We start from the raw sequence: 24929 nt of genomic DNA on the forward strand, positions 1-24929 counted from the left end.
GTCACCACAGGCTTGCTCATTGAGGATAGATTAGGAATAAAATTAGCTCATATTTTAAGTCATTCAAATTCTGTAAAGTTGCTTTGCGACAATGTTTATTGTTAAAAGCGCTATACAAATAAACTTGATTTGAATGGTTGTTTGTCTATGTGTCACCCTGCAATGACCTGGCAACTTGTCCAGGGTGTACCCTACCTCTCGCCCATAGTCAGCTGGGATGGGCTCCAGCTTGCCCGTGACCCTCCGCAGGATAAGCGGTTACGGATAATGGATGTATGGATTGTTTCATGGGCATTGCACAACATTAAATGTAACTATATATGAATAAAAAGTATGGCCTCTTGTTTAATAAATGAATTGTTCGCATTGTGCTGATATAAGAGGAATGAAACCCTTTGAGACACACTGCTATAGGAAAATAATCAACATGACCCCTTAACCCGGGAATAATGAGAATTTACGTTATAAAGTTCACCAAGGCAGAAGTAAATTGCTTTGTGGTGTTTTTTTTTTTTTTTTTGTTAACATAAATGTAATTCAAGATTGTGCTGTTCGTGGGGTTGTATATTCTACTTTTTAAATTCCTTACCTTGTTCTTTCTTCAATCCTTCATTTCTTCTGTTTATCCATTCCATCTCTGCCTCCCTCCTTTTCTGACATCTTCCCTCCTTACTTCCTTCCTTCTTTGTTTCCTGTTGTCCATTTATCTCTCTGTATCCCTCCCTTTTTTCTTCCTTCTTGTCTTCCTTCCATCTGTCTAACTAATGATCTTTCTCTCCCATCCACCTTCCATGCTCCCACTATTCATCCATCCCCGTTTTGTTTCCTTGCAATTTTCCTTTTTCATGGTTCTTTCCTTCCTTTATTCTGCCGGTCATTATCTCCCTTCTCCTTGTTTCCTTAGCTCTTTCTATCCATCTGTGTCTGTCTTTCCCACTCGCACTCATTCCCTTTCTTTCATTTTCATTCCTTCCTTCCTTTCTTGCTGCTTTACCCCTTCTGATCAGCTATCCATCTTTTTCTCTCGTCACCCTTTTCTTATTTATTTTCCACCTGTACTTCTTTCTGTCCGTCTGTCCATCTGCTCACCCATTAACTCTCTCCATGCTTCCTTACTTAATTTCTTCTTAATGCTTTCATTCTAAACTTTCTTCCTTGCCTCCACCATTCTGTCCATTCACACATCTCTCCTTCCTATGCTTCTTTTTCTTCCTTCTGTCTCATCATGTCTGTGTTCTTCCCTTTTCTTCTCTTTTTCCTGTCTTCAAAGACATGCGGTTAGGTTAATATGGGACGGCCTTGGGCTGAGGTGCCCTTGAGCGAGGCACCCCTAACTCCCAACTGCTCCCCGGGTGCTGTTAGCATGGCTGCTCTGGGTATGTGCGTGTGCTCATTGCTCACATGTGTGTGTTCACTGCTTCAGATGGGTTAAATGCAGAGAGGAATTTCACAAGCATGTGATGAATAAAGTTCTTCTTCTGATCATGTTGATTTCCCAACATTTTTTCGCCTACTCATTTCTTCTTTCCTCTTGTCCATTGTTGTTTTCTTTTCATCCTTTTTTCCATTCCTCCATCTCCCTCCCTCCCTTCTTTCACCCGTTTATTTTCTTCCTTATCCTTTCATGTATAATTGGCTCCTTAATTTCCTCCTACTGGATCACATGTAGACTGACACTCCTCTCTCTCTCTCTCTCTCTCTCTCTCTCACAGCAAGGGATATCCAATCATGGGAGTATGTGCCATTAGGTCCATTTCTGGGGAAAAATTTTGGGACCACCATCTCTCCCTGGGTCGTTCCTATGGAGGCTTTGATGCCCTTTGTGGAGCCTAACACAGTGCAGGTAAGTGGGATTGAGCTGAAGTGCTATCAGGAGGTATGTTCTTGCAAATAAAATAACCATTTGCTTTGGTTAGTGCCTTTAATTGGCTAGAAGCGTGGGGTAGTAAGTGCTGAAAGAAACTTCTAAAGCTAGCATGTTCCCCTTCAGTTAACGTTCCCCTTTAGCTGCCTTTGTACATATGACGCAATGTTTGTTATACTTTTGACTTAGACCGTATCAGCGGATCATCAGATTAACGTTTTTAAAACGATTCGCGTGCACACAGCAACGCCAATACACGGATACGCTTGGCTCCGCAGGCATCCTGCGCTCCAAATCACTCCGCCCTGAACAGCGAGTGCCCTCTGGAGGGTGCGCACTCCGGCCCTGCGCAGCTCACAGAGCGCGCGAGTGAAGCGCATGAGCAGTGATTTGGGACTGAGCCGCTGTGTGTGTGATCTCAGTGCATATCGGGCATGCGCGTCACTTACCACTTGCAAGTGGAAGGATGGCAAGCCTAAAGACAATCATAACTACACAATGGGCAGTATTTGCATCAGTATTTGCAGTATTTTCATACTTTTATACTCTTTAATGAAAGATGATACAAGGCGGAAGTCCGCGCCGTTTTTCAGCAGTCGCATCACATGACCAACGCCAGCGAATCAGGAAGGTGGATGTCACAGTGACGTTGTCCAATGACGACGCCAGCTAGAGCTCAGCACAGCGTATCCGTGTATTCTCAATGTTTACACAGCACCGGACCAGACACGATCTGGATTGAAGACGTGGACCCTGGCGGATTCCCGTTTCCCGGCGTTTCCAGGTGTTTTAATGTAAACGGACAGTGCATCCGCGAAGAAAACGAGACAGATACGGTCTAATGTAAACTTGGCCTAAGTCTCTCTCTCTCTCTCTCTCTCTCTCTCTCTCTCTCAAACCAGGGAGTGTAGTGTACGTTGATTGATTGATTGTCATGTGTATTGATTTTTGACTACTATATCAGGCAATTAAAAATGTGACTTTTTTTCTAATTTGAAGCAGATCGAGCTTTGTAAATCCATGTAGTTATATCGTAGACAGTTGATTTAACCATAGACTTATTCTTTACACCTTCATTATTTACTTATCAAGAGGATGTAGATGATAGGTTTGTAGCCTACATAATATTTTGCGATCGCCAACCATAATAAGGGAATAAAACACTAAAAGTTGATAGCAGTTAACACTAGTGTTGCCTATGTACTGTATATGGTATGAACATGGTATCCAACTTGATTTCAGGCTTTTACAAGATGTACCGTACTATTTTATCCTGTTTGTGTCAATGCCACGTTTTAAATCGAAACACATGAATCGGACCTGTATTTGTTGGTATAATTGGTTTCTGACCAGTGTCAGCATTATTCTGAAATACATATCAGACAGGAAGCTTTTATATTATATGGACATTAGGGTTTTACTGGGAAATACACCACTCGTATTTTTCATAAAAGCTACATCAAGGAGAGAACCAAAACTGTGACATAAATCTCTATATGTCGCTCGTGAGGAAATCAAGGAAATGTTCTGATAAATTTGGGTACTTTTTTTGTGAATGTGTCTATATAATAAAAAGGAATTCACACATTGGCTTGAAGATATGAAGTTTAGCATTTTTCATACGAAATACAGCGTAGATCTGATATTTCGCTCTAATGACGTCACTCCCAGTGTTTTCCCACTGACTGGATGCGTGTTGTTAATGGTGAACTGGTCCAAAATTAAAATTCTTTTGATTAACTTCTGTATTTTTTAATTATTTATTTATTTTTGTGGATGTGTCCATATAATATAAAGTACATTACATGGTGGCGTAAAAATATGAAGTTTATCTTCTCATGTTGAAAACATTTTCACTTGTTTGCTTCACTCACTTGTGAATATGTTCACCACTCGAAGATAAACTTCATATCTTCACACAACCGTATAATATCCTCTAAGTATGTATATATATATATATATATATATATATATATATATATATATATATATATATATATATATGATACTTTTGAGAGAAAACTGTGCATTACCTTTCTGCCTCATTCCCTCCCCTTTTGTATTTTCTTACAAGTTGTAATGAAAACCAATGAATGAACACCAATGTGGCTGAAAGATGGCTTAATGATGGCATGCAACTGGCTTAAAATTATAATCTGTCTCTGTTCTGCCTGACCAATAACATCACCGGTGTCGAATTTACACGCCTGTGTGTGAATGTGCATGCTTGTGCATATGCCTTGAACATGGCCTTGAATTGAGACATATATCTTATGCTGTTATTCTCAAAAGTGCTAGAAGTTTCCAAAAATCATATTTTTTCTACATAATTTATAATTTGGTATGATTGTGCTTTATCTCACTGTGGTACAAACTCTTGTTTTAGGACCCAGAGCCATTACCATACCTTCGCCACCAGGACCCATACACATTCAACATAAACCTCTTTGTCACCATTAAAGGTGAGCAATAAAAGTTAATTTAGCGCTATAAACCAGTCAATAGAGATAAAGTTGGTCAGGTAGGCGACCATCATGTCTCCCTAATAAAATTTTACTAATTATTTTACTGTCCGTCAGGCGAAGGCATGAGTGAGGCAACCACCATCTGCAAGTCTAACTTTAAGGTAAGTCCCTGGTTTGTATTGCGCACCACTTTTGAGCTCCTGTCTCTTAGTGGTTTTTGTACATCAGCCTCCTAGCGGATGATAAACCAGCAGAGCTGGAGAAATGAGTCCTCTGTTTGGTGTCACATGTCCCATTCAGATCTCTGCAATACACAGTGACGCATCCTTTCACACAGCAAGAGTTGTACAGTCCCCACTGCATAGACTGTGGTGTCCAAAAGTCTGAGAGCACTAGTGATCGGGCATCTATTTTGCATTATTTTCTAATTTAACACAACAGTTGTCATTACAAATATCATTGACAATAACTTGAGTGAAAAGTGGAATCTTTGAAATTTTGAGTTTCTTTGCTTTAAAATTATTGTGCACTCGAGCTAGCAACAGAGCACCCTGAGGAAACCCACGCAAGCACAGGGAGAACATTCAAATTCCCCAGTCAGCCGTGAGTTCAAACCCAGAACCTTCTCGCTGTGAGGCGACAATGCTAACCACTGTACCACCATGCTGCTCCTTAAAGCCTAGGTCACAACCGGCCGTACGTACTCCTACGGCCGGTCTACGTGCAAAAAACGCAAGAAATGCACGGAGGGCGCGTGTGTGATGTGCTGATTTTCGAACTGTAGACTGGCCGCAGACCGGCTGCAGAGGTTCTTTGTCATGTCAAACAAACTCTACGGGCGCTTACGTTTTTTTCAGGTTGCAAGACAAACTTACGGCCAACGTGCTTCTTTCTCCACGAACAAAAAAAACGCAGCGATTTGGGGAAACGGCAAAAATCGCACGGCCAAAAAATCGTACGTCCGGTTGTGACCTAGGCTTAACATGGTCCCTATCACAAATTTGCCTACGTTTAAATAGGGACCTAGAAACAATGCAGAGACTTGAATATTAAATATTCCGGATATGGAAAATTTAGTTATTTTTTTAAATTCTAAAACCATTTTAAACAGAAAAGAAAATCCCAGATTTTCACAGACTTTCAGATGCTTGGACTTTTTGCACTGAGAGCTTAAACTAAGGTCTCACATAGCTGGAATCACTTCACGGTAGACATCGGTAGATGATTTTGAGCCTTCCGGGGGTCAACCGGCACATGTTCCGTGCCCGGAGAGCCAGAGAGCTACCTTGACAATCGGGAGGGCGTAGCTTCCATCCCCGGAAAGTTTCGCTGTGTTGAAAATTGTCATGGGTCAAGTGCCAGATGAATTAATCTGTCGCAACCATGAAGGCATACATGAGCATCCTTGAGGCATACGTGGGCTACCAGAGGTTGCCATAGCATTTTGTCGCAACCATCGAGCTCAAAATGTTCACGGAGCAACATTCTGAAGAAATTGAAAAGTTTGCCTTGGGGGTGTGGCTTATTTTGTCATGCTGTGGCTATGTTGTATTGCAGCTGTGAAAACCGTACACACTGCCATCACTGCCATAAGGCCATATGTTGCTATACATCGTTGCCGCCATTGGTTTATTTGCATTGTAGGGCTGGGCAAAACGATTATTTTTAAAATGATTAATCTAGCGATTATTTTATCGATGCATCGATTAATCTAACAATTAATTTTTCGATTCGATTAACGATTATTTCCCCATTACTTCACTTATATAGCCATTTATACATGTTGATTTACATGTCTGAATGAAAAAAACACAAATTCCTTAACATTGCAATGCATGTTTATTGCTCTTGAACTCAAAATTCCAAAATAAAATTCAAGTAAGAATATATAAATGCAAAATTACGTATTCTGTGTCTGAGGTAGCATTCAATATAAAATAAAGAGGTCACCCAGAATACTTTCTTAGAGCAACTGGAAGAATACAGTAACTAATGTAAACTTGAGTGCTTTAAGCTAATACAGTAAGTGTTTTTCCAACAACAAAAAAATAAAAACAAAAATAGCGGCAGTGGGAGCCAGCAGCTTGTCATGGTGTCCTTTCTGAACCAACAGAATTTAACATTTATGTTGAAAACGTAGGTCTAGCTTACAGAAAATAGTGCATCTTAATTATTTATTCAGATGAAAATAACAACTTATAGTAATACACTCTGCCACTCACCTTTTTTCTTAAACTCAAAATTCCAAAATACAATTCAAGTAAGAGTCTACAAGTGCAAAATAATGCATTCTGATGTCTAGCATTCAATAAAAAATAAAAAGGTCACCCAGAATACTTTCTTAGAGAAATTGAAAGAATAGTCTACAGTAACTAATGTAAATTTGGGGGCTTTAGGCTAATACAGAAAGTGTTTTTCCAGCTTGCAGTTGCAGCTGGCAGCCCACCATTTCCTCAACCAACAGAGTTTAACACACAGGCCTAGCTTACTGAAAAAAGTGCATCTTCATTCACATGCAAATAACAACTTACACTCTGCCACTTTCCTTTCACCTTAAGAATACTATGTGTGTGTGTGTGTGTGTGTGTGTGTGTGTGTGTGTGTGTCATTCAAGACTTTTGAAACTTTGAAGAGCCACTCGTATCACTACTACTCTCCGGTGCCGCCATCTTTGTTTTGGGTCCGACACATCGGCACGCAAATCAATGACGTCGATGCATTGCCCCAGCTCTATTGCATTGTCTTCATTTGCATATTTACTCCACCCAACTCTGAGACAGCTCACCTTCAGAATCTGCCAGAATGGCCATGGTAGCCCCAGTCATGTGTCTCATGGATCAACCAGCTATGTGTAACCTTCGCTTTAAGGGCTCAGAAGTTAGCTAGAAAGGCCAGAGAAATTACCAAGTGAGAAATTACCTCCCCAAAGTACCAGATTTTACTGGTTGAGAATCACCCACCAGCATCATCAGTTGTAGAAAACATGGATGATGTGGCTTCATTGCCTCCCATTCTATAGAAATGAAGCCAAAGTCCTTTCACCATGTTGTCAGATTTGGAGCCAGAGTCTGTGCAGTAGGGATTTTCTGCTGTCAGAGTCTACACAGAAGTGACAAGAGTTGAAGTCTACACCCACTCCTTTGGTAGGCCCACCCCCTTCTCCCAACGTACAGTGGTAGAAATGATCACACGAATTTGGGCACATTCTCAAATTCTCTTTATTAGATTTATCCAAAGAGTTTAAATAGTTTCAGCTGGAGATATTTCATTAATATGGATGTGTCTCGGAAGGACATTTATCACATAAACTGGAAATTTGCTGACACTGATGTGATTACCCATTCATCACCAGTGAGTTAATAACTCATTACTTGGGACACACTGCTCGACAGAGTGCACTATATACTAATTAGAATACTCATAAAATCTGCTCTAATGTTATTGGTAATGTATGCGTTCACTGAAGAACAAATGCCTTTTGTGCAAATTTCAATAGCTGGCTGGCTGAATGTCATTAATAATGAAATAATATAGCTATTGAGGTGGCTAGGTAGCGAGCATGATTAAACTAGGCTTTTCATATTAAACCTCTCAATGTTTCAAATGTTTTTAATAGAAATGCCTAATGGTTTGTATGAGTGCATATGTTCTAAAAAGTTCAAATAAGTAGGCATATGATGATAAATTCTGTGGTGAAGTTAGCTGGCTGGCTGGAGCTGGTCTCTTCCAGCCAAGGCTGTCAGTCACTTTGTTCCCAAGCACATCCATGCCTTCTCATGATATAGTAAAAATAACATTTAAAAAAAATTCTGGGGGAAAATAAAAATATTTATTTTTTTTCGTGGTGTGGTTTCCATCAAATCCTGCGCTCTGATTGGCTGGCGAGAGGGTCCGTATCCTACGATACAGACCCCAGTTATGGACCCCGGTTATGGACCTCTGGCGACTCGTTTGTTCACAGCAACAAACGTAGTAGCATTTTTTTTCAACATTTATCTTATTTTTTTAAATAAGATTTATTTATAAGATTATCAAAAATCTTATAAATTTTTGCCAGCATTTCTCAGGAGAATAGCATTAATTTTACAGCATGGATAGTGATAACGACAGTCTTCACAGCGAGTTTTACTACCCTGAGGAAGAAGAAATAAAAGAAAACATTTCAGGAGAAAGCTAAAAACCTCTAACTTGCTAACACCGAGCAAAAACGTGGCTGAATCCTGAATGACTCAATTTTGTATAAATAGGGGACGACATAGGCGGCAAAATGTAGGGGGTTTTTTTTCTGCCATGGAAGTGCACTTGTATACCAAGGAGGAAGCCGTGCATTACAGCCGTGAATGAGGATTCAAAATGGCGGCTCGGCTCGGGTTTCCCTTTCGGGGGCTCTCGTTTTCTGTTAGAATTTGGTAAAGAAAAAATTAATATATTATTTACCAGCTTAAAGTCAGTCCGTGTGGTGAAATACCGTGACCTCGGCCTTGAATACTGACCTCGGCCCAGAGGGCCTTGCTCAGTACTTTTCAAGACCTCGGTCACAGTATTTCACAATACGGACCTCCCATAAAAAATGTGTTTGTTTGTTTGTATGTATGTATGTATGTATGTGCAGATATCAGTATAGGGGAAACTAACTGTCTGAGTTAGACACCGAAGAGTAAAAGATAGTTTAGACAAGAAAAGTGACATGAAAAAAAAAAGGTTATTTTGTCATTGAAACACATGGGGATGGGCGTGGCTAAAAATTGTACTGCAGCCAGCCAGCAGGGGCGCTAGACCTGTGGGGGCTTCGCTTTTTATAAAGACCATAATGCTGTCCATGTTTTCTACAGTCCATGACTCTACCCAGGCATAGGTGGGGTTGATTGCCTCAGATTATAATTAAGACGTGCTCTCTGGTTCTTCTGGGAGCAGAAGCTGGCCTACCAATGTTTCTGGTTGCTGGTGATGGCACAGGGCAGAACCAGCAGTCCTGTTATTTAATTGACAAAAAAAGACCAAGCCTTTTACAGCCTTCTAAGGTAACTGGGGGAGTTGGTGTGTCATCTCTGATTAGCAAGGAATCACTTTTGTTCCAGGTGATCCAAGCTGATGAGACTTTGGAGTTTGTGGAGAAATTCATTTAGGTGTCTTTCATCTGACAATACCAGTGACATCACCGTAGGCCAATAAGTTCACCATTACTTCCTTTCCTGTCATGAGGAACTGAAGAAGTACCATGGAGCTGTTATCTCAGGGCCACCAGCAGAGACTCTAATGCTAGAAGAGTATAGTAGCCCTGAGAGACCACAACCCTGATGTATTGCTATACTGACTGGGAAGGGTCTGGTGAGGCTTCCCTTTACTGTGAGTAGGCTGTAACTATCAGTGCCAGGGTCCCCCCATTCAATCCTGAGTTTCTCTACATGTTAGCCCTGTGTCCATGCGGCTTTCCTCTGGGTTCTCCGGTTCTTCCCATCTCCTAAAAACATGCCAGTAGGTAGATTGGCTTAGAAGAATTGCCCCGAGGTATGAATGTGTGCATGTGCATGGTACCCTGTCGTGAACTGGTGTCCTATCCACTGTGTATTCAAGAGAGCGTTATTGTCAATACATCTACATACAAGTACGCAGAGCATTGAAATACCGTTTTCCTCAGGCTCCCCATGGTGCATTTATAAAGAAAATAGAAGTTTACAAAATAAGGTGTATATAAATAACTATCTATAGCTGTCTAAGTTCGATAAACAACATAAATAACAAAACAAAGACCGGTGCAACGCGAGTATTGTGCATTGTGTACAAATGTTCATTTTAGTGCAAGAATACATGAGAATGCAGTTCAGTTTGAAGAGTTCAAGTTTTTCCAGGATATTAAAACACAACAAGAGCAAAGTCATGGGGAACCCATGGCCTAATGATTAGAGAAGCAGCTTTGGGACCAAAAGATTGCTGGTTTGAGTCCCTGGACCAGCAGGACTGGCTGAAGTGCCCTTGAGCAAGGTACTGAACCCCCAACTGCTCTGGCAAGAGTGGTGGCATACCTTATGCCTGACTAGCCAAAGAAAAGCTGATGATGTGATCATCAGTTCGGGTGGTGCCCGACTGAAACGGAAAAAAAAAGAGCAATGTGAGCATTGTGCATATGTGTGCAAATGGGCAGTGTAGTGCAAATGGATCAGAAGTGGATGAGAAACTGTAGTTTCAGTTTGAACTGTCAGTTCTTCGTGAATTTCTGCCTCATGCCCAGTTTTCCTTGGAGCCCCTGCAACCCTGCTGAGGATAAAGCAATTACTTAGTCAGTGAGTACATAAGATTGGAAATATCAGTTTTATGTGTAGTGGTGCTTGAAAGTTTGTGAGCCCTTTAGAATTTTCTATATTTCTGCATAAATATGACCTAAAACATCAGATTTTCACACAAATCCTAAAAGTAGACTAGACAGGGACACTCTAACGAGTGCAAACCCCGCCTTTTCCCTATTAAAATACATTGGGCGAAAATTTCGAAGTTCTGCCATGACCTTTGACCTTTGACCTCCAAAATTTAATGGTTTCCTTCCTGGGTGATTGGCAACACATGTACAAAATTTGGTGTCCAAATCGATCCATTGGTTCTTGAGATATCTTGCAGACACACAGACAGACAGACAGACAGATACACACACACAGACTGACGCAGGTGAAAATAATAACCCCTCCGACTACTGTCGGCGGGGTTAATAAGCCAGGATGGCTTGCCTTCATTGATGGAACAATGAATTCTGAATTATACCAGCGAATTCTAAAGGAAAATGTCAGGACGTCTGTCCATGAACTGAATCTCAAGAGAAGGTGGGTCATGCAGCAAGACAATGACCCTAAGCACACAAGTCGTTCTACCAAAGAATGGTTAAAGAAGAATAAAGTTAATGTTTTGGAATGGCCAAGTCAAAGTCCTGACTTTAATCCAATCGAAATGTTGTGGAAGGACCTGAAGCGAGCAGTTCATGTGAGGAAACCCACCAACATCCCAGAGTTGAAACTGTTCTGTATGGAGGAATGGGCTAAAATTCCTCCAAGCCGGTGTGCAGGACTGATCAACAGTTACTGGAAACGTTTAGTTGCAGTTATTGCTGCACAAGGGGGTCACACCAGATACTGAAAGCAAAGGTTCTCATACTTTTGCCACTCACAGATATGTAATGTTGGATCATTTTCCTCCATAAATAAATGACCAAGTATAATATTTTGTCTCATTTGTTTAACTGGGATCTCTTTATCTACTTTTAGGACTTGTGTGAAAATCTGATGATGTTTTAGGTCATACTTATGCAGAAATATATAGAAAATTCTAAAGGGTTCACAAACTTTCAAGCACCACTGTATATGAGAAAATTTGGGCCAAGGAAAAAGTATGAAGAATTTCAAAGATATATTCATAGATTAACTGTCAAATGCTTTTTCTTGGTGCAGAGAAACATGCAAAATGAAGATCTTGTGCTGTGAAAACATGAAAGCAGGTTCCAAACTACAAAAAGCTTTCAGAAATTGAGCAGCCTGGAATGCAGAAGGACTGATCAGCATGTCCTGCTTTCCTGCTGTCCTGGTGATTTTACCAGGAGACTGCTGCTGAACTGGTAGAGTGAGTTCATCAAACGTTACAAACATCTACAGTTCAGTCCTGATCATAGTCAAGCCTGCAGTCGATGGTCTGTTGTTGCTTTGTCAGGGTGTCATGCTATATAAAGGCTTTTGTTTAAAAAAAACAAAAAAAAAAACAGTGCATGTGATATACAGTAATTGCTTCTTTGTTTAAAGTGTTCCTGCCATCTGAGAAATTTGCTTTGACTAAAAATCAATTTCAACACCATGAACTGTATTAAATTTGAACAAATTAAATAATAAGAGCAAAAAAGGACAGAAAATTGTTTAATTTTGTGAAGATGCCTACTCTCTTTATATTGTTTGTTTTTTCAATTCTATTTTTATTTTTATTTATTGCATTGCCTGTTTGCACCGTGGGTCAGAGAGGACTGAAATTTCATCTGTGCTGTATGTCGAGCATGTATAGCATATTTGACAAAGTTGACATGACTTGACTACTCTCCAACTACCTGCTCTCACCACTATACCAGTATTCCTCTCTCTACGAGACAGAGACCAACCTGGAAGTGGTGGAAACAGGGTTGCACTTCTTAACACACTGCCCCAAATACACTTCAATTAGAAGCACATTCTACCAGATAATGTACACGATCGCTACTAAACTTCCATATAAAGTGGTGGAAGAAATGTGAAACAATTCTACAAGCAGCCAAATTTGTTGCATTCTGCCATAGTTTTCCAGACCAATAAGGCAAGTTTTACAAATGATTTGTTCACAGGTTATTTCCCTTTTCATCTGCCTTTTTTTTGGGGGGGTTGGTTTATCTTTTGCTACTCGCCCTTTCTGATCAATTGCTGTATACACCCACTGGTCCCTTTATTAGGAACACCCATACATCTGCTGTTTGATGCAGTTATCTAATCAGCCAATCCCTTGACAGCAGCACGATGCATAAAATCTTACAGATACAAATCAAAAGCTTCAATTAATGTTCACTTCAAACATCAGGACGGGAAAAATTGTGATCTCAAAGTGTGACTTTCACTGTCAGTACGTTTACATGCACATCCAAATCGAGCTACTGTCGGTAATCGAGCAAAGGGTCCCAGCAGGGGTGCCAGAGAAATCCAATCCTACATGCACACAAGGAAATCCAGCTATTGTGTGAGGTACATTGTGCACCCGAGCCACAGGTGGCGCTACACGCCCCATCGTGTTGGTACACTTCCGGTTGTCATCATGAAGAGGAGCTATTCAAGAGTGTAAACAAAGTTATCAGTTCCGTGTTCTCCATTGCGTGTTTTTCTCCCGTCCATGAATTTTAATATATTCAACTCCTTAAGCTGAATGAGCATGAACTCTGTCTCCTCATTGCTCCAGAAGTGCACGTTTCTGCTCGCCATTTTCTCTTCTTCGTTTGTTCCTCCTGACCTCTTCTGCTGCTCGCTACTACTGTTGTCATGCCGACCAAGGCTGTCGTGTTTCCCGCTTGTGGTCTCGTCACTCGTCACTTCCGGAAGGGGCAGTGCTGAAGTAAGTAGCTCGACTACGTAGCTCGATAGGGTTTACATGCACTAAGTAGCTCGGCAAAAATCACATAATCGTGTAGCTCGATTACGAGAAATCAAGTTCGGTTCAGTTTCAGCCTAGCTAAGGTGTTTCCATGGCATTTAGAACTTCAATTTCAGTCGAGCAACGGCAGAAATTCGATTTTCTCTATGTGCATGTAAACGCACTGTGTGGCATGGGTGTTGGTTTGAGCCAGATGGACTGATTTGAGTATTTCAGGAACTGTTGATCTCTTAGGGTTTTCACACAACAGTCTGTAGAGTTTACACAGAATAGTGTGGAAAAACAAAAAACATTGAGTGAGTGACGGTTCTGTGCGTGGAAACAAACGCTTTGTTGATAAGAGAGGTCACAGGAAAATGGCCAGATTGGTTCGAGTTGCCAGGAATGATGCAGCAACTCTTTACAACCGTAGTGAGCAGAAAAGCATCTCAGCATGTGACAGCAGAAGACCACATTAGGTTCCACTCCTGCAGCCAAGAACAGGAATCTTGGAATCAAGAACAAGTTCCTATTAAAGTGGCCGGTGAGTGTATGATATGTGTGATAAAGTAGAGGAAATATCATGCCGTCCACAGCAGTGCATTTCGGATAGGAGTAAGGAAACCAAATTAATTTAAATGTGCAGACTGGTCAGAGGGCAAAAACTGTAATTCCAGTGCTAAGAAATGTCACTGAAAAAAATCTGATGTATTATTGAATGTTTTATTAATAGGCACGTGACACGAGAGAGAAAGAGGAGAGAAAGGCAGGAGCACATTGGCAGACTTGGTGCGCTATACATGCACACACAGCACTCTTTTTAGTTTGCTAATCTATTACTTTTATCATTGTTTTCATTTCTCTTTTCCTCCATCTTCCTGCTTGCTTCTCCGTGTCTTTCTTGTACTGGGCCTCTGTCTCTGTAAGTCCTGGTGAGTGAGGCGTGGCCTTTTTTTCAGGCCCGGTAAAGGTGACGTGGTCTTTATGCTGAACTTGCTGACCTCTTCTGCTCCTCGGACCTGCCTGATCCATCCTGGTGCCCTATGTCTGGCTGGAGTCTCCTCACATCGCTCCTGTGGAGGACGGCCCCAGATGGACAGTTGAGAGTCACACTTGGAAGACGCTCTGGACACTTAAGGCCTCTGCATGCTCATGCGACAAGGCTTTCGCAGATAGCTTTTCGCAGACAGTTGTAATTTATCGTTGAGCGGGGAGTAATAGGCGTGCGCGATGTTATTCACCGGCACAACGCAAGGGGGCGCGAAGTCGCTAGGAGTAGTTGGTGGGTGTGGTTAGTGGAGTGTTTATCCTCCAGTTACTTATAATGACTAGAACTTTTTTTTTTTATAATGACTAGAACTGGAGTCGTATAGATGTACGTACTTCCTCACTTCCTCAATCAACCGCTCTTCATGCTGCTCCATCTTCGCTCGTGTTTTTAAAAATGCCGGTCGTGAAAACAAAACAAACCGGGAAAGTAGGGAAGCGGAAGTGCGTGTACAGCGGATGTAGAGTGGACCAATCAGAGCCCTCTTGTCTGCGACGCTGTCTGCGAGGCTTCTGCGGTGGTCACAATTTTTGGGAGGTGCGCGCAGAGCGTCTGCGAAGGTGGGGGGGCTACGCAGACACTGTCTGCGACACCGTCTGCGAGGACTGGGTTGTCAGCATAAATTGGCCTTTACTGTACAGTAATGCTTTTATGGCTGAGGACTATAGTTGACTTGCTAACTTTAGGACTGCAGTTGTCATGAACAGTTTTGCACTCTAGTTTCCATCAATGAAGAATTATAACATCAACAAAACAGACTTCATGTTAAAAATGTTATCACATTGTCTGTTATCACCCAAATGAGGATGGGTTCCCTTTTGAGTCTGGTTCCTCTCGAGGTTTCTTCCTCATGTCGTCTGAGGGAGTTTTTCCTTGCCACCGTTGCCACAGGCTTGCTCATTGGGGATAGATTAGGGATAAAATTAGCTCATGTTTAAAGTAATTAAAATTCTGTAAAACTGCTTTGCAACAATGTCTTGTTAAAAGCACTATACAAATAAACTTGACTTGAACCATGTAATGCAGCTTCAAATGGTATGATGTTTAATTAGCGGCTGGATACAAAATCAACTGTTAAACATCTGTAGTGGCCTGGAAGTACAAAACACCAAAGAAGCACAACAAATCATAAATCACGACAGCAAAACAAAGCAAAAATAAACCCACATTAACTAAAAGTGGAAAGGTGGTGCAGTCACAGCAAGGTTTTGAGTTCAAACCCCGCAGCTGATTGGAGCCCTTCTTTGTGGAGTTTGCATGTTTTTTTTTCTCCAGGTGCTCCGGTTTCCTCCCAGAGTCCAAAGATATGCAGATTAGGTCAACTAACTACTCTAAATTGTCCATACGTGTGAATGTGAATGGTTTCTGTGTTAGCCCTGCAACATATTGGCAACCTGCCCAGGATGTACCCTGCCTCTTGCCTGCAGTCAGCTGGGATTGGTTCCAGTTTCCCCCACGACCCTGACAGATAAGCGGTATAAATAATGGATGGACAGATGGAAAGAGCAGATCCTTATTGAACATCACATGCTCTTTGGTGATGTATCATGCGTCAGTCTGAGATTGCGGAACTTCTAGAGCCAGAGGTTGTTTAAAAGGATAAGCAGTATGAGTGTTAAATAAATCTCCTTTTATCTGGGCTTATTTTTATCAAGGGCATTCATTCATGATGTTATTTGAGATATGCTGTCAACTTTGCACATTAATATGAGTATGAGAATGCTGCAAACCTGTCTAAAGGGAGACAGGTTATTCAGAAGGTTAATCAGAAGAAATAGCTGAAGAACTAAAAGTTATTCAGAAGAAATACTTACTCCTCACTAGAATCCTATAAGTACATTCTCAGTAAGGGCAGCACGGTGGTGTAGTGGTTAGCGCTGTCGTCTCACAGCAAGAAGGTCCGGGTTCGAGCCCCGTGGCCGGCGAGGGCCTTTCTGTGCGGAGTTTGCATGTTGCCCATGTGGGTTTCCTCCGGATGCTCCGGTTTCCCCCACAGTCCAAAGACATGCAGGTTAGGTTAACTGGTGACTCTAAATTGACCGTGAGTGTGAATGGTTGTCTGTGTCTACGTGTCGGCCCTGTGATGACCTGGCGACTTGTCCAGGGTGTACCCCGCCTTTCGCCCGTAGTCAGCTGGGATAGGCTCCAGCTTGCCTGCGACCCTGTAGAACAGGATAAAGCGGCTAGAGATGATGAGATAAGATGAGACATTCTCAGTAAGTTGTCTTTGATAGGCTAACTAGAGAACAGCTTGAAAAAGTGCCATTCTTTTTCTTCGTGATAGTTCACATGTTATGTTTGAAAAAATATTGTGTTAAAAATGTTATAGCATTCTAATATGTTTAAGGTCACTATATGTATTGTTTATCTCCTCAGTACATGTATTGGACCATGAAGCAGCAGTTAGCGCATCACACAGTGAACGGCTGTAACATCAGACCAGGAGACCTGCTGGCGTCAGGCACCATCAGTGGACCGGTCAGTGTGTGTGCGTGCATTACACTAGTTCTTGTTCATAAAAGTGAATTGTGCAGTTTTGTTATTTCCTGTTCAGTAGAAGGTTCTGGAAATGAGTAACGAGGACATTATTAAAAGAGTGAGGAGTCAAACACACTGTGAAAGGCTGCATCCAAAACCATACACAGTACTATCATCCTACCAACAGGATGACAGAATAATCTGCCTGTTTAGTTTAGTAAGGCCCTGGTCACACTACAGCTCACGATGGGTTTGCGAATACTTGGCGATGAAAAAATTGGTAGCATTTCCACCAATTGTGCGATGCACGGTGAATGTTCTCCACACTTTGCGAGTTGGTTTTAGGTGCGTCTCCACCTCATGAGTGGCCAAAAACATTGTGAAGAATTTCAGTACATGCATTGAAATTTGGTGGCAATATTTTTGTCAGCAAACTAAGCAGCAAATACTCACAAATGGGTTTGGAAATGCTTCTGGAAGCTCAGGGAACCTTCATCGAGCCTCTTGAAATGTATTTGTCTCGACTCCATGTCCCTGATGCCCCCGGATGCCTCATCAGCACAGTGGCTCGGCATAACCTACCCTTCACCAAGACTTAAAAAGTGCATTTACATTCGGGGATCTTTCAGAGCACGTTGAGCGTGCACTTGAGACCCAGTCATGATAAGAAACACCTGATGCTGATTTGGAGAGCAATCAGCTTGCGCATATAAGGACACTGTTTTCACAGAGCCTTTGTGAAGTATTCTGTCAGGTATGTGGCAGTACATGGATGTAAGCGCAGAAAGAGTGTGATATTTACAGTAACAAAACGTGAGACGAGGTCAGAGTAACAAAACACAAACGAAATCAAAAGCAGAGTCATCAAGCAGAGTATTTAACCAGAGTCATAAACATGGCTAGAAACAAATGACAGTGATGACAATACTTTGCAAAGTCTCTGTGAAAATAGCGTCCTTATCTGCATGTGCCGATTGCGCTCAAATCAGCATTGGGTGTTTCCCATAACGACTGTGTCCCAAGCTGTGTCTCTCTGAGCGAGCATGGCTGCTTGAGCGCAAAGGCGTGACAGTCAAGTGTTCACCTGTTGCATGACCACAACTTTTAGCTCACCTGTATATCGCCACCAAAACACCTCATTTTTATCAATAACCCATCACAAAGCATCACGAGCTGTAGTGTGACCGTAGCTTAACGTGGAGATGTAGCTTAGCTAGTTAACTAATTGACCATAGCATATTCGAGTATGTGATGTAATATTTTGACACTGTGTAGTATGCCTGTTGTACATGATTCACCCAGTGGTAAGGCAGAAATTTGGGTGTCAAATTATTTACATCAGGAGGTTGTATTTGCAATAATTCTCACAGCACATTAAAGGTGATATATTATGCTCCTTTTCCACAAGTTGACACAGTTCCCCGAGGTCTTAAAGGGCATATTCTGGACCAATTTCGGGTGGTTTTTTTTATATGAAAGTATGTCCTTTTACACACTCATCCAGAAGGGTAATTTTGCACAAGGCCATCTGTCTACAGCAGAAAAAAAATAAAATAACAAAACGCGTCTGGAAAAATCCCAAGGGAGTCTGGAGCCAGATTCATGACGTTATCTGCGGAAGCGCCAGCAGGCTGCGCGAGCTTTGCACGGTTTCAGTGCACAGCCTGTGTAGACCAAGCGCTCCCATTTCTCTCTCATTGTCCGGTCTTTTGGGAAACGATGAGTACTAATCCCATCAAGATTGGTGTTGCTACACCCTCCTACAATACATCTGTTAACCATTTTAATAATTACGCGATAACATTGAAGAAATTTGAAGAAAACCACCAGGTTGTTTTCTCATAAACAAACCAGCGCTGATGTAGGATTCAGAAGGAGGCGTCCCGCAGATGACGTCACGAAAATCAATGTTTCCCGGGAAATTCAAATGCCAAGTTTTTTCAGAGGTGGACCAATTCGCCTCAAATGGCTTGATTTCAACTGAATTTTTCTGGTATTGCGCAAGGTAAAAAAAAAAAATTGCAGAGAATGCAGAATGTTACAGATATTTGACCGAAGTTTAATATAAAACAGGAGAAGTACATTGATCTTGCTCCTGAATTTACCCGTAATATGCACTTTAATGAAATGTCCATGACAACCTTTGGTCAAAATACCATAAGGATAAAGCACCTTCTCACCCTGTTTAAACAGCCCTGTTCAAAACGGCTGATTTGAGTGTCTGTTCCTTTAAATGATATTCACTGCTTATCCCTCCCCCTCTACCACTAGCCAGTCAGGTAGCATTTTCCTCATGAATATTCATTCAAAGTCAGTTCTCAATCCATGAGTAGAGATACTTTAAATAAGGGGGTAGTATAATTCTAATGCACTCCCCTTGTGACATAGAAAGAGGAGCCAACTCTGAACAGCTTGTTGACGCTCATGTTTTCTGAAATAGGTGGCCCAAAAGAAACTGACTGGGTGTTTTATTTCAGAGTTTGTGGGTTGGTAGGCTCCAGATACCCAAGTGTATGTGTACAAGCACCGAAAGTCAGTTTTTCATAATGTATCCGCTTTCAGGCAACTTTGGGAACTTGTTTATTATCTTAGATGCATCTATGTAGTAACCTTTAATCCATTTTTAGAGCTGGTGCATTGCGAGATGGGCTTCACACCTGCTGAACTCTGAATATGACCCACTTAACAGGACTTATTGTGTTCCTAGGATCCGGAAAGTTTTGGCTCAATGTTGGAGCTCTCATGGAGAGGGTCAAAGGTCATTGAACTGGGCAGAGGAGAGACAAGGACATTCCTTAAGGATGGAGATGAGGTCACACTCACAGGTGGGACTTAAGTGTGTGTGTTCAGTGTATTTGGGTATGTTTTTATCTTTTTCTGGGGACTTCATAGCCACATGCAGTGTCTTGCAAAAGTATTCATCCCCCTTGGTGTTTGTCCTGTTTTGTCGCATTACAAGCTGGAATTAAAATGGATTTTTGGTGGGTTAGCACCATTTGATTTACACAACATGCCTACAACATGAAAGGTGCAAATTATTTTATTGTGACACAAATGATAATTAAGATGGAAAAAAAAAACAGAAATCTGGAGTGTGCATAAGTATTCATCCCCTTTTGTATGAAACCCCTAAATAAGAGCTGGTCCAACCAATTCACTTCATAACTCACATAATTAGTTGATTAAGATCCACCTGTGTGCAATCAAAGTGTCACATGATCTGTCACATGATGTCTGTATAAATCAACCTGTTCTGGAAGGACCCTGACTCTGCAACACCACTACTAAGCAAGCAACATGAAAACCAAGGAGTGTTCCAAACAGGTCAGAGACAAAGTTATGGAGAAGTATTGATCAGGGTTGGGTCATAAAAAAATCCCAAACTTTGAATATCCCAGGGAGCACCATTAAATCCATGATAGCAAAATGGAAAGAACATGGCACCACTACAAACCTGACAAGAGAAGGCCGCCCACCAAAACTCACAGACCAGGCAAGGAGGGCATCAGAGATGCAACAAAGACATCAAAGATAACACTGAAGGAGCTGCAAAGATCCACAGCGGAGATGGGAGTATCTGTCCATAGGACTACTTTAAGCTGTACACCCCACAGAGTGGGGCTTGATGGAAGAGTGGCCAGAAAAAAGTAATTATTTCAGAAAACATGTTTGGAGTTTGCCCAACAGCATGTGGCAGACTCCCCAAACACATGGAAGAAGATGCTCTGATCAAATGAGACTAAAATTCATCTTTTTGGCCATCATGAGAAGTGCCATGTGTGGTGCAAACCCAACACCCTGAGAACACCATTCCTATAGTGAAGCGTGGTGGTGGCATCATCATGCTGTGGGGATGTTTTTCATCTGCAGGGACAGGAAAGCTGGTCAGGACTGAAGGAAAGCTGGATGGCACTAAATACAGGGCAATTCTGGAGGAAAACCTGTTTGAATCGGCCAGAGGTTTGAGACTGGGACGAAAGTTCACGTTCCAGCAGGACAATGACCCTAAACGTACTGCTAAAGCTACACTGGAGTGGTTTATAGGGAAACATTTAAATGTCTTGGAATGGCCTAGTCAAAGCCCAGACCTCGATCCAATTGAGAATCTGTGGCATAACTTGAAGATTGCTGTACACCAACGCAACCCATCTACAGTGGTGCTTGAAAGTTTGTGAACCTTTTAGAATTTTCTATATTTCTGCATAAATATGACCTAAAACATCATCAGATTTTCACACAAGTCCTAAAAGTAGATAAAGAGAACCCAGTTAAACAAATGAGACAAAAATATTATACTTGGTCATTTATTTATTGAGAAAAATGATCCAATATTACATATCTGTGAGCGGCAAAAGTATGTGAACCTTTGCTTTCAGTATCTGGTGTGACCTCCTTGTGCAGCAATAACTGCAACTAAACGTTTCCAGTAACTGTTGATCAGTTCTGCACACCGGCTTGGAGGAATTTTAGCCCGTTCCTCCGTACAGAACAGCTTCAACTCTGGGATGTTGGTGGGTTTCCTCACATGAACTGCTCGCTTCAGGTCCTTCCACAACATTTCGATTGGATTAAGATCAGGACTTTTACTTGGCCATTCCAAAACATTCACTTTATTCTTCTTTAACCATTCTTTGGTAGAACGACTTGTGTGCTTAGGGTCGTTGCCTTGCTGCATGACCCACCTTCTCTTGAGATTCAGTTCATGGACAGATGTCCTGACAGTTTCCTTTAGAATTCGCTGGTATAATTCAGAACTCATTGTTCCATCAATGATGGCAAGCCGTCCTGGCCCAGATGCAACAAAACAGGCCCAAACCATGATACTACCACCACCATGTTTCACAGATGGGATAAGGTTCTTATGCTGGAATGCAGTGTTTTCCTTTCTCCAAACATAACACTTCTCATTTAAACCAAAAAGTTCTATTTTGGTCTCATCCGTCCACAAAACATTTTTCCAATAGCCTTCTGGCTTGTCCATGTGATCTTTAGCAAACTGCAGACGAGCAGCAATGTTCTTTCTGGAGAGCAGTGGCTTTTTCCTTGCAGCCCTGCCATGTACACCATTGTTGTTCAGTGTTCTCCTGATGGTGGACTCATGAACATTAACATTAGCCAATGTGAGAGAGGTCTTCAGTTGCTTAGAAGTTACCCTGGGGTCCATTGTGACCTCGCCGACTATTACATGCCTTGCTCTTGGAGTGATCTTTGTTGGTTGACACCTCCTGGGGAGGGTAACAGTGGTCTTGAATTCCCTCCATTTGTACACAATCTATCTGACTGTGGATTGATGAAGTCCAAACTCTTTAGAGATGGTTTTGTAACCTTTTCCAGCCTGATGAGCATCAACAATGCTTTTTCTGAGGTCCTCAGAAATCTCCTTTGTTCGTGCCATGATACACTTCCACAAACATGTGTTGTGAAGATCAGACTTTGATAGATCCCTGTTCTTTAAATAAAACATGGTGCCCACTCACACCTGATTGTCATCCCATTGATTGAAAACCCCTGACTCTAATTTCACCTTCAAATTAACTGCTAATCCTAGAGGTTCACATACTTTTGCCACTCACAGATATGTAATATTGGATCATTTTCCTCAATAAATAAATGACGAAGTATAATAGTTTTGTCTCATTTGTTTAACTGGGTTCTCTTTATCTACTTTTAGGACTTGTGTGAAAATCTGATGATGTTTTAGGTCATATTTATGCAGAAATATAGAAAATTCTAAAGGGTTCACAAACTTTCAAGCACCACTGTAACCTGAAGGAGTTGGAGCAGTTTTGCCTTGAGGAATGGGCAAAAATCCCAGTGGCTAGATATGCTAAGCTAATAGAGACATACCCCAAGAGACTTCCAGCTGTAATTGCAGCAAAAGGTGGCTCGACAAAGTATTGACTGGGGGTGTGAATACCTATGCACACTCCAGATTTCTGTTTTTTCATCTTAATTATTGTTTGTGTCACAATAAAAACAATTTTTACCTTTAAAGTGGTAGGCGTGTTAAGTAAATCAAATGGTGCTAACCCTCCAAAAATCCATTTTAATTCCAGCTTGTAATGTTACAAAACAGGACAAACACCAAGGGGGAGGAATACTTTTGCAGGACACTGTAATGATAAGAATACAGTATACAACCTACACAATATGATCAAAGTATATGGACATCTGACCATCTGCAAGACAAGGGAAGATGAGATTTTCCTTCACTGGAACGCAGGAGCTCAAACCTCTTCCAGCATGACAATGCCATGAAGGCACTAATGACTCACTTTTTGAACTCTCTCTTTTTCTGTCTTATTTCCTTCTTTTTCCTCTCTCCAGGTTACTGTGAGGGTCACGGATACCGTGTTGGTTTCGGATCATGCCAGGGAAAAATCGTTCCTGCCCTACAGCAGTGATGCTCCCCATTCTTCTCCTCCCATCTGTCAGTCCGTCCCAAAACTGGCTCGGCTCTTCAGGCACCAAATAGTGCCTTATCAGTTATGTTTAATTATTCTTGACCTTTTCAGGGACACCTAATGGAGAGCACACAAGCTATTGTTATTCACTCATTGGAGTTTCACTGAGCCAAAGCTCTTCTCTGGGCAGAAATGATTATGATTGATTATGTGTGACAGCCAGGGAAATTGAACAGAGATTAGATTAAGCACATTGACTTTTGTTTAATAGTATGAGCATGTCCAGAAACATTGCATTGGCTTTTTTTTTATTAAATACTCCAAAAATGCAAGCAATATAGAATATGAATGTTTCATATATAGCTTTTTAAAAGTATGTATGTTAAATGTATTTTTGTTGTTTACAGAAAGGCAAATACAGAAAGATTCATATCCATTAATCAGTGGCAAAATGAATTCAATTTTGAGTATGTTTGAGTCAGCAGCGTATTACTGCCATGCCAGAAAAACTGAAATGGATCAGTATCATGTTATAATGCGAAAAGTTTGTGTTAAGATATTTCTTGTGTTATTATAACCTACAAACTTACCACATTATAAAAAGCTAAATTATCATGCTATGACATGAAATGTTTTTTGTATTATAACAAGATAAATAGTATATTGTTATATCAAGAAAGGTTTCTTGTTATAACATGATGAGCTTGTATGTTGTAGTATCATCAATATACTGTATCTTGTTATAACATGAAAATATCTTAACAATAAACTTTCCATGTTATAACATGATACTGATCTGTTTTTCTTTGTCTGATGTGTTTCAGCAATACGCTTCCGTAGTTTGAGTTTTAACTAATTAGCAATGTCTTCCTTTAAGTAGTTCAGTAAGTAGTTACTTAGTGACTAACTCCTTGACCTTTTATTTTAGTGCGAGAAGACAGGAATGCAGTAGTAGCCAGTTACCTAAACACTGAAACGTTAAACAGGCCGGCTCACCCTTCCCAGAAGTAGCGAGTCGCCATTTTTGCATCCACGGATATTCCACCGTTTGATCATGAATTGTAATGTGAAATTGAAGATACTTTGTCAAAGACGTCATATTTTAAATTCTTTGACGGATCGTTCTGTTTTCGTATGGTTATTCTGTTGTAATGGACCGGAGCCAGCCTCGGCTTTCTCGCAGGTGGCCACGACGGAAAGAAAATCTCATCTCATCTCATCTCATTATCTCTAGCCGCTTTATCCTGTTCTACAGGGTCGCAGGCAAGCTGGAGCCTATCCCAGCTGACTACGGGCGAAAGGCGGGGTACACCCTAGACAAGTCGCCAGGTCATCACAGGGCTGACACATAGACACAGACAACCATTCACACTCACATTCACACCTACGGTCAATTTAGAGTCACCAGTTAACCTAACCTGCATGTCTTTGGACTGTGGGGGAAACCGGAGCACCCGGAGGAAACCCACGCGGACACGGGGAGAACATGCAAACTCCGCACAGAAAGGCCCTCGCCGGCCATGGGGCTCGAACCCAGGACCTTCTTGCTGTGA

General features: G+C 41.4%; 1 protein-coding gene across 3 annotated transcripts in view; it reads left to right on the plus strand.

The window, feature by feature from the left end:
- fah (fumarylacetoacetate hydrolase (fumarylacetoacetase)) overlaps positions 1–24774 on the plus strand; it is a 105591-nt gene extending 80817 nt beyond the window's left edge. For 2 of the 3 annotated variants that reach the window (XM_060941107.1, XM_060941109.1), the window contains 6 exons: positions 1713–1843; positions 4251–4326; positions 4444–4490; positions 16871–16972; positions 19680–19797; positions 23300–24773. In XM_060941107.1, the coding sequence (XP_060797090.1) occupies positions 1713–1843; positions 4251–4326; positions 4444–4490; positions 16871–16972; positions 19680–19797; positions 23300–23376 (551 nt within the window). In that variant the 3' untranslated portion in view covers positions 23377–24773. Of the gene's footprint in view, positions 1–1712; positions 1844–4250; positions 4327–4443; positions 4491–16870; positions 16973–19679; positions 19798–23299 lie in introns of all 3 variants that reach the window. The other variant, XM_060941108.1, reaches the window with a different exon arrangement.
- The last annotated feature ends 155 nt before the right edge of the window (positions 24775–24929 follow it).

Source organism: Neoarius graeffei, chromosome 15 (genome assembly GCF_027579695.1).
Source record: "Neoarius graeffei isolate fNeoGra1 chromosome 15, fNeoGra1.pri, whole genome shotgun sequence".
NCBI classification, from domain to species: domain Eukaryota; kingdom Metazoa; phylum Chordata; class Actinopteri; order Siluriformes; family Ariidae; genus Neoarius; species Neoarius graeffei.